Source organism: Thamnophis sirtalis, unplaced genomic scaffold (genome assembly GCF_051295495.1).
Source record: "Thamnophis sirtalis isolate CommonGarterSnake01/CBP01778 unplaced genomic scaffold, rThaSir2_p1.2 scaffold_9, whole genome shotgun sequence".
Taxonomy (NCBI): Eukaryota; Metazoa; Chordata; class Lepidosauria; order Squamata; family Natricidae; genus Thamnophis; species Thamnophis sirtalis.
In genome coordinates this window covers 68,184,678-68,195,677 of record NW_028261389.1, presented here as the reverse complement: position 1 = coordinate 68,195,677, position 11,000 = coordinate 68,184,678, and the positions used below count along the sequence as shown (strand labels likewise).

The 11,000-nt window shown below is 40.0% G+C and overlaps 1 protein-coding gene across 3 annotated transcripts in view; it reads left to right on the top strand.

Annotated features, from left to right (window-relative positions):
- The first annotated feature begins 4,027 nt into the window (after positions 1-4,027).
- LOC106550293 (copine-8) overlaps positions 4,028-11,000 on the top strand; it is a 64,331-nt gene continuing 57,358 nt past the window's right edge. Inside the window, exon 1 of one of the 3 annotated variants that reach the window (XM_014068177.2) lies at positions 4,028-4,208. In XM_014068177.2, coding sequence (XP_013923652.2) covers positions 4,075-4,208 — 134 coding nt within the window. In that variant the 5' untranslated portion in view covers positions 4,028-4,074. Of the gene's footprint in view, positions 4,209-4,735; positions 5,086-11,000 lie in introns of those variants that run through there. The other 2 variants (XM_014068178.2, XM_087722178.1) reach the window with 2 other exon arrangements.

Below are 11,000 nucleotides of genomic sequence, written 5' to 3'. Positions count from 1 at the left end.
GGTCTTCTTGTGAAATGAAATACTAGGCAGAAAGCATTAGGTTTACAAACCTTGGAAAATAATGGTGTTTCATTTGGAATGTAATATTAATGAATGTTAACTCAAGTTTTAAAAGCAAAAGAGGTCCAGCTGATTGCATCTCCTGATGTTGATGGGCTGATCTAATGTGATGGCTTGGTTTTAAGTGCTGAAGGAATTAACAGTTTGCAGTTCCATTTCTATCAGGTTGGAAATATTGTATTCAGTGGTGGGATCTTGCCGATTTAACCACCAGTTCGGTGATCACGCGCTTTGCACGCACCGGTACCTGATGCGCACTGCACAGTTTTAAGAAAACTTACTTTCCGCATTACTGTTGGAGAGTAACACAGCTGAGGCGCGGCAATCTGCTCTGCCACATGAATCAGCTGAGAAGATATAGGTTAGTAAAGCGTAGGGGCGGGCAGGAGGGCCCACCTGATCATTGGAGCAAACTGGTTCGCTTCCAGCTGATCGTCAGAGCTACCGGTTCATCCGAACAGTAGAATCCAACTCCTGATTGTATTGAGTCGGCATAGGACAGTGGGGAAAAATGGTGGACTTAAGGAAACTGTGAGAAAGGAAACCCAAAGACAACAATGAAAGAGCAGACAGTATCAATGAAAAAGGAAACGTAGTGGAAAATGAGATTTTTGGCTAGCCTGTGGAGGTAAAAGTAACTGAAGCAAGGAACAGCTAGTAAATGAACTGAAGAACCTCATGGTGAGAGAGAGACAAGAATGCTACAAAGGCTGCCCCAGAAATAGTTCCCAAAGAAAGCCAATCAAATATAGTGATGACTTGAAGGGAAACAGAGATGAAAGATAAATGGCCTGGGAGCTGCATACTACTGATGTGAGTGGTGGACAAGGAAAGAAGACATATCATAGGTATCTCAGTAGAGTGTAGCAACTATGGAATGTTGTGGTTGTAGGTTCTTTGCAGCACTGAAGGCAAATCTGGACCCAAAATCTGCACAGAAGTGCATTTAGAGTTTAGAATTGATCAAGTAATATGGCCTGGGCTTTAAGGATAATCGTGAGATCTGAAATAAAAACCTTATAATGTAGAATATCTCCATTCAAGGTTCCAAATAGTCCATAGACCTTATTTTCCTTCACAATTCCTTATTTTGGGCTGGGTAACTCTCAACCAGACAGTCTCTATCAGCCCATTCCATCGAAATGGGAGGGAGGAGAGTTAGATATGTTCAGCTTCTTGAAGAAAAATGATAAAGGTGGGACATATTTCAGATTCTGCAAATCCTTATGCTTCTCTTTTTTGTACATGGATGGTGTTATTTTCGCTACACAAAGATTTGCATTCACATATTCCAGAAAGAATGAGGACAAGCTTCACTCCAGAGTGATGAGAACTGAAGCAGCAATCATATGCACAGCTCCTGGGAAGTATATTATATTGAGCTCAGGAGACTTATTTCTAAGAAGTAATGCACAGAAACATTATATTTTTGCTGTACACAAGGAGCAGCAGCATTATCCTCTCCAATTCCTATTTCATCAACTCTGTTAAAGGATCAAATGTCAGTCATATGATGAGATATTCATTAACTTGCTCATTTGCTAATGGGATGTGTGCTGCCATCTCAACCCAATCCAAAAGAGGAAAAAGAAAAAGAAATAGACCACTTTCTGGCATCAATATTCAAAAATCAGTAGGGAAGTACTGAATCATCTAGGAAACTCATCACTGATTTACAGATTGCAAAGGCTATTAAGGCTAATTTGTTTGAGAAATAAGCTGGACTGAAATTTTGTTAGGAAACTTAATATTTCTCAGAGAATAAAAAATTTCCAAGGTTTCTTATGACATTATCTGGAGTAAATTCGATAATGCAAAATGTGTGTGTGTATCTGTTTTGTAAATGCTAGGTATTGATCAATATCTTTCTCCATGGCTCCATTTCCACTACTCACTCTCTGTTAACATTCAGTGTCTCTGATTAAATAAACTGTAGTCTACAAAAGCTAAAGCTACACTTAAATTTTAATCTTTAAAAGTCATTTTTTATGATCTCTGCAGGCTGACTCTTCCCAAACTTGGGCTCATTATCTGAGAACATCTGAAGTTTGACCCCTTTGGTGTTTGAGGACTGAAGGGGTTTAGTTTGTTTCAGAAAAGAAAGGGTGAACCCAAGAGCACTTAATAGCATTCTGGGAAGGGTTTTGCAACTAGTGTAAAGGGGTATCCAGCTATTTAAGTAGAGCATGTTGCTCTGTTTCAATGCATTTGAGAAGTCATGCAGCAATTTCCCTTTCCCTCTTTAGGAAGAAATATAAGAATTTGTGTCCATCAAGGAACAAATTACAGTACGGTCTTGTCATGGCCATCCCAGGAAACACCTGGGAGTTTTTGTGGGCAATTGCTTCAGAGTTGTCCTGCCATCCAGAGCCAAGAATGTGAGGTTCTTCTCTTTAAAGGTTTGAACACAATTTTCTCCTCTTCTTCTTAAAAAAAAAACTGAATCAAACGACGATGCTAAAAAAGAAAACAGTAAGGATCCTGATGGCGGTTGTGTATTTATACTTATAACATTTCATGGACTATTTATATACTCTACACTCATTTGGCAAGCCTAAACTGACTCATTCACGTTAGGCGTGGAAGCAACGGTCGTTCCTCCTTTTTTTCAGGATAGACCTTTTGTGAGTGTCACCGGGGAATGCCACCTCCTTTTTTCCCTGGAAAGAGAAAAGACCCCTTAGCAACTTCCCCACAGCGGAACTTTCCCCACAACTCCGCGGATCCGGAGAAGGGTCGGTTGCCCTTTTGCAGGAGAGCTTTGGAAAAGGGTCTATTATTGCCGGCGGCGACGTCGGTTCGCATCCCGAGTTTATACGCCTCCCTTGTGCTGCATGAAGAGGCGGGTGTTTTCCCGAGCAACTCGTACAAGGGAGAGGGTCAGAAGGAGCAGCCGCCGCGGGTTTTCGTTGGGGGCTGCTTCGGATGGCAGCTTCCAATCCGCCGGTCGCGAGGAAATACGTTGCACGGACCCGATTAACTTGTGGTCGTTTTGTCACTTGGAAGCACAGGGCAACCTCTTAAAAGTCATAGGTTCCCTGCTGTGAACCGCCTGGCGGGTTCGCGTCACAAACACTCCCGCCCTCTTTCCGGATTGCACAACGCAGGAATTTCACATCCCACGAACTTTCACCATGTTGTGTGGGGAAGAGGAGGGCCCAGTGCTAACCAGAGCGTCACGGCGGGTCAGGAAAACCACTGACGCGCACACCGTCCAAGATTTCCCGCACCCAACCCACCCGGGGGATCGTGGGGTGGGTGGCTCCCGTCTTGGCTGTCGGCCCGTGGGGTTGAGGAAAGCCCAACACCCAGCAGGATGAGTGGGGGGGGGGGAACCCGGCTTAATCGCCGCAACCAGGATGGACTTCGCCTCGTAGCCTAAATAAACCGCAATGACTATGTGAATGTTCACCAGTACTACTAGTTCACTAGTAGCCTTAAGGAAAGCCGCGACGTGGGGATGGGTTGACAGGTTTGTTAACTCGTTGGTTTCTTGTGACTGTTTTGGGTTTTTTTTTAAATTAAACTTTCCCTCAGTATCAAGTGCCTCGCTGAGTCACGTCTGCCACGTAGTACAAACAATACTTGAACTTTGCGGGAAACGCGCATCTTCACCTCATCTGGAGATTCCTTCTCCTCCCCCCCCCCCCGCTTCTCGCCGCCTCAAGAAACAGAGCAAAAAAACGGCTTCGCGCCAAATTCCAACCGCCAAGTGAGAGACCCCCCCCCCGACTCCTCCAGCATACCCAGGGGAAAGAGGGGGGGGGCACGTTCACGCACGTCTCCCGAAGGCGGTGACGTCACGAACCCACTCCGTTCCCTCGCGCCCGCTGTCCCTGCCAGGCAGTCCGCGTTCGGCGTTCACAGACCCGCGCGCCTCACCAAGCCGCTCCGTCCCTCCTCCGCCTCCTCCCCGCCCCTCTCCGCAGCTTGCGCTCTGTGCCTGCCCGCTAAATTCCGTTAGCACCACCTTCTCCCCCCCGCCCCACGCCTCGCCCCGCCTTTTGGCCCCACATGTTCGGTCCGGAAAAACTGTTGGGGCAGCTGCCCAAGCTGGAGAGCTACGGGAATATGGCGTCCGTGGGGGATTTTAACGCGGTGAGCGCCAACGTCCCGGCCACCCGGGTGGAGATCTCCGTGTCTTGCAGGTGAGGCGAAGGAGGAGAGGAAAAGGGGGGGGGGGGTTGTGAGGTGCGTTTCTCTGGAGGCGTTTCCCGTTCCTGGACGGGACAAAAGGGTCGGGGGAGTGGACCCACCACGCGTTTCTGTGGGGCGAGCGAGCGAGCGAACGTGTGAACGGAAAATCTGCTTTTGCTTATCTGGCCGCTTGGGAGGGTCGCAACCGTCGGAGTAGCGTCTTATATTTTCTTTTCCCCTTTTCCCTGCTGGGTGTTGGGCTTTCCTCAACCCCACGACAGCCAAGACGGGAGCCACCCGCCCCACGAATCCCCCGAGTGGGTTGGGTGCGGGAGGTTCCTCGACGCAGACTTTTTCTGCGTGTGTCGGTGATTTTCCTGACCCGCCGTGACGCTCCGGTTGGCACCGGCCCCTCCCTCCCCACAAAGACACACACAACCTGGTGAAAGTTCGTGGGGTGTGAAATTCCTGCGCTGTACAATCCGGACAGAGGGTGGGGGTGTATGTAACGCGCACCCCCGCCAGGCGGTTCACAGCAGGAGACTTGTGGCTTAAGGGTTTCCCTGTGCTTCTCAGTGTCAAAAGGTCCACAAGGCCACTAACAATCAAATACGGGAGAGTGGAGAGGGGAAAAGGGTGGGGTGCTAAATTTAAAAGGAAGGCTACTCTTGGGCTTGATGTCGGGTATTTGGAGTAGGAAATGCTTCTGGCGTCGGTCTTTGCTTAGGATTTCCTATTTCGACATCCAGCAAAGGGTTTTACTTCCTTCATGCTGAAAAGTTGTTAAATTTGTTCAGCTCTACAAGGCTGATAACAAATGCACATTTCCAACCTCCTTTTCACTCAGTTGATCTGGTTGGCACTGTACCTGACTGTTGACTGTTGAATGCAAGTTGTGTTTTATTAATTATTTAGTTTACTCACTGTTTGTTTTTTATTATTGCACCCCCTTCCCTGTGGTTGTAAGCCACCCTGAGTCCCCTCAGGGAGAAGGGCGGCCTATAAATCTTAATAAATGTCAAATGTCAAATGTACCTGTAACTAAAGTCTGTGTGAACCTTTTCTTGGTAAAATAGAAAAGAGTAGAATAGAATTCTTTATTGGCCAAGTGTGATTGGATACACAAGGAATTTGTCTTTGGTGCCTATGCCCACAGTGTACATAAGGAGAATAAAATACATTCCTCAAGAATAAAAAGATATGACACTTAGTGATAGCCAAGGTTACTATAGCTATCAAATTGTATTAGGAAACAAATAAAAACAATATAAATTGAAAGATACAAGCAACATGGTTATAGTCATAAGTGGGAGAGATAGATACTAGGAAGGAAGAGAAGAATAATAGTAATGCAGTCTTAGTAAATTATTGACAGTGCTGTGGGAATTAGTAGTTAAGCAGAGTGATGGCATTCAGGAAAAAAACTATTCTTATGTCTAGTAGTTGTTCTGGCGTGCAGTGCCCTATACTGTCGTTTTGAGGGTAGAAGTTGAAACAATTTATGTCCAGGATGTGAGGGGTCAAAACATGCAGAAGATATAAAAGCCCCCTTTATCTTAAGCTCCATATTATTGATTTTTACAATGTGTTAACAAGTGGAACATACTGACTTTATTATCTCTGACCAAACATGCCAATAGTAATGCATATTCCAATTTTCCTTTGGAGCTCGATCAATCAAACTATATATATAGCTTCTATGTATCTTCAAGAGAATTGTTTGAAATTCTGTTACTAGAAAAGGAGTAGTCAGATTTCCCTTCCATTCTACTCACTCTGCTTCTTCCTGCATGGTGATTAAGGAGACGAGAAAATTGGTATTGTGCATTATGAAACCAATATTCATTGCCTTTAATGTTGTTTCCTTCCTTATTTTATTAGGAAATTTTAGATATACATGTTCTGAAGTTTTAATAAAGAATTGTAACATGTGTATTAAAGCTAGCAGTTGAAGGAAGAAAATGGTCACTTCTTATGGTTTAAAAATTTAGAGAAAAGACTTCATATTTTTGTTTCCAGAATGTCTTGGCTTTTTTAAAGATATTATGCCAGTATGGTTATCTCGTTTTCAGAGGCCTTTATAATGAATAAAATTAAATGGGAATTGAATTGTTTTTTTCTCATTTCTGAATACTTGTAAAAAAATTTGCACTAGTTTCATTTTGCACTAGACACAGAATGGCATTATTCTGCTGTTTGCAATATAGGTAATAGGTTTGGTTCTTTTGTATAAGCAAGAGAATGCAGCAACCAGTTTATGATGTTGGGAAAATGTGATTCCAGATTTTGGAAAAGCTCTGAAATCAGACTTCATTTGTTGTAGCAGTTAATTTTCAACCATTCTTTCATTATAGATATATAACTTCCTCCAATTGTTTGGGGAAATGGCCTTTCTTTGGAGGAATTCGTGATAGCTATAAATGGAAGAAGACTGTTCAACAGAGAACACAAAACAGAAATTTTACATTCAAGCTTATGTGACATTGAATAAGCTATTCACTATGATGGCATTTCCACATTGGAAATGTGGAAACAATTTCCTTTAATATCTTTAAAACTGGTACAGAAGAATTTGAAGGAATAGTTCATTGTCAATGGCTTTAGTAAATGTTGCTACTTAAAAGATGATGGGACACATGTTAATAAAGAGCATTAGAAATAGACTGATATAGCAAATCAATACCAATTTGGAGGATGTAGAAAAATTATGTGATCCATAATGTTTGATAGATTCAGCATGTTTTAACATTCGCATTCTAATTAATTGTCTGATGCATTTCATGGCAGCCTTCTTCTTAGATCAAAATATGATGCCCTTTAAAAACATTATTTGTTCATTTTTATTATTTGGTTTTTCTATTCCTTCATCCAAGAAAAGATATACATATATAGATAGCCCTTGACTTACGACCAGAATTTATGTTACTAAATGAGACAGTTGAGTTTTGCCCCTTTTTATGTGGAACCTTACTTGTCACAGTTGTTAAGTGAATCACTGTAGTTGTTAAATTAGTAAAACAGTTGTAAAATTAACCTGCTTTTCCCATTGATTTTGCTCATTAGAAGATCACAAAAGTGAATGCATGATCTCCAGACACTGCAACTGTCATAAATATAAACCAGTTGCCAAGCATCTGAATTTTAATCATGGAACCATGTGGATGCTGTAATAGTTAAAAGTGTGTTAAAAGGTACAGTAAAAGTCAATGTCACTTTTTTCAGTGCTGTTGCTACTTTGATTGGTTACAAATAAATGGTTGTAAGTCCAGCATAGTATTGTACTTTCTCTGCTTTTGTGTACATAATCTATAGAGTTAACTAATTAGATCAAACTAATCTGTTTGATTTATTAACCCCTTTTGATGAGTTACACCAAAAGCTATCAGTAAATTATCTCTGCCCTCTTTCTATCCCTGGCTTCCATGATTTCTAATTCTCATTTGAAAGGTTGTGGGATCCTACAAAGGAGATTTTGGTTGTGCCTAAAAGATTTTTACTACACAGGAGCTGACTTTTAGAAAGTGGAAAAGAGCTGATCTGTCTCTGCATGGTAGAACTTTCAGAATTCGCTTATGTAGCACTTAAGTTTACGTGAAAAATGAAAATTAGAAAACTTTTTTTTAAGCTTGTTGTGAGTGGGTATATTCAGAGGATGCAAATGTAATATCAGAGGTAAAAACCTATCCTTGTGATAGTAATTCCTAGTAAATGTCCCACCATAGCCAATCTGTTTAGAAAAAATTTGTCCAATTGCTGTATTATTGGGGATTGGGGTATCCAAAGAGCTATTAAATGAGGGATTGAATCAGTATTTTATACATGGTGTGATACACCATTCCCTTCTTTTTCTGCGTAGCAAAATGTGGCAACTTGATTGGAAAGAATATACAGGTTGTCCTTGACCACAATTGGGCGCAAAATTTTGGTTGCTAAGTAAGACAGTTGTTAAATGAATTATGCCCCATTTTAGCATGGTTGTTCCATGATTGTTAAGTGAATCATTAGAGTGAATCACATGATTGTTAAGAGAATTTGGTTTCCCTCATTGACTTTGCTTGTCAGAAGCTCCCTAGGACTACAAGATGTTGCAATTATCATAAATACATGCTGGTTGCCAAGTACCTGAAGTTTGATCATGTGACCGGGGATGATGCTGCAACAGTCATAAGTGGTCATAAAGTCACTTTTTTCAATCCCACTGTAACTTTGAGCAATCATTAAACAAATGATTGTAAGTCAAGGACTACATGTAGTGGAATGTTTTTGACCTTTTCTGTTTTGGAGAGAGGAAATCTACATTGTGGGAATGAGTACAGAGCATTTTATACACACTCTGACATTTAGATTCTCTACATGCTTCTAGATCATTTTGTTTTCAGTAATGCACTTAATAGCAAAGCATGTACCAGGTTTTTTAGCATGTCTCTCTCAAAATAGGAAATGTGAAATATGCTCTAGGAGTGTAAAATATTTTTTGCATCAGATAGAAAGGCAAACATTGGTCTATACACTTTTAGAGGTGTCTTGATTTCAAGGAAAGAGATACTTTACCTTTGTTTTTTTTAACTTAGATTTTTCTTATGTTTATAACATAGGAGATGGAATGATACCACTGTGAAATAAAGTCAAAAGATTGTATAGAATGTTGGACAATGGCCATTTCCTGGTTTTTCATGCAGGGTAGTTGAAACAAGTCTAAAGACTGAAAGTAGAGGAGGAAATTTCCAAGTAGTTTTCTGTATGGCTGCAGAAATCAAGTTACATTTATCAGTACACAAGCCTGTGCTGTAGCTCTCTACTTATTGTTAAATATTTAATTTTGTCCAGTGGTTTGTCATTTTACTAATATTGTCTTTGTAGGAGCAGCTGTACTTTGTTTGCAAACAGTTCTAAGTTCCTAAAACTGTAGATTAGACTATAAAGTAAAAAAGAAGAAAAGTCAGTGACAAACACCCTTTTTATTGTTATCAAGAATACTAGGTTAGAATGTTTATGTAATCATCAAAAGTTTAGGTGCTTGCATAATCCTAAAACGGATTAAGACTTTCACTTTAGTATCAAACATAGGTAAAGTTTTATCATGAGTAAATCTTGCTCTGAGATGAGATGGCTAGATTGCTTAACCTATGACAGTATGCTCCCTTTTGTAGTTAAATTGCTGTTTTTATAGTATAATGTGATGGATATTTATTATGTGTATAATTCTGTATTATAAATGATTTGATTCCATTCACATTCATTCACTGTTATAAGTTAACATGATTTTAACATGTCTTTCTGAAAATCATTTGGAGGCTTCCTTGTTGAATTATTTTTATTGCTCACTCAGTAAGCAGGCTGGCCATTATAATGTCTTTATGTGCCCTATTGAATAATCAGTTACGCACTATAAAGCTGAAGTCTGCCTAAGGAAATACTAATATGCTTTGCCTGGTGCTAGGTTTAATAATCTGGCTTTCAGCACCAGCCCTTACTTCTTTAACCTACAGTATCTTGCATGTTTATTATGACTATATATGATTTTATATAATATTTTTGATTTTCACTCTCATTTTCAATTGAAAATCAAATCAATGTGTTGCATCTCAGGTTCTGTGTATATTATATTGAGCTTTCTGCTCTAGAATGTTTTATACACTTGAATATAAGGATTTTGAGAATGTATTATTTCAGTAGAGGGAAAGCATCCTGACCAGTAGAGTCTATGACAGAATCATTAAGTAGTTTGGTTTTCTGATTAAGTGTTCATGAGTGAAATAGTTAATAGAACAAATAATATTACCAGTTTTATTGTTCATGTGTACAGATAACTTACAAATTCAGTGACCATTCAAAGTTATAATGGCACTGAAAAAAGTGACATGACCATTTTTCATACTTAACAACTGTTACAGCATTCTTATGGTCATGTGATAGAAATTCAGGCACTTGGCAACTGGTATGTATTGATAATGGTTGAAATGTCCTGGGTTCATGTAATCTCCCTTTGCAACCTCTGACAAGCAAAATCAATGGGGAAGCCTTATTTTATTAACAACTATGTTACTGATTTAACAACTGCAGTGATTCGCTTAATAACTAATAGCAAGAAGGGTAGTAAAATGGGACAAAATTTACTTAACAACAGCCTTGTTTAGCAATAGAAATCTGGAGCTCAATTGTGGATGTATGTCAAGAACTATTTCTCCTCCCTGGTGTGTGTGTGTGTGTGCGTGTGTGCGTGTGTGTACATACGTATACATGTATGTGTGTGTGTTATTCAGATTTAACTTTCAGAGATGAATTAGAGAGGCTGAAATTAGACCTAGGAATATTCATATTTCTGAGTATTTAACATTTTTAACAGAGTAACTCCATAGCAAGATGGGCGGTAAATTAGCAAATCAATAAATAAATGTAACAAATTAGTATATGAATGCCATAATAAATAGTTCATTGGGATTTTATTAAACCATGTAGTATTTATTTATTAAGAATGCATACCTTTTGTTTTTTCTTCTAAAAATCTGTTCCATAGGAACAGCAGAGACAATAAGGCTGATTATTGCTTAGAACATAGAACATAAATAAAAGAGTTGGAATAGATCTTGGAGATTTTGTAGTTCAATCCCCTGCTTGAACAGGAGACTCTATATCATTTCAGACAAATGGCTGTCCAGTCTCTTCTTAAAAGTCTCCAACACCCACAACTCCTGAAGGCAAGCCATTCCACTGGTTAATTGTTCTCACCATTAGGAAATTTCTCCTTAGTTTTAGGTTGCTTCTCTCCTTGTTTAGTTTCCATCCATTGTTTCTTGTGTTTC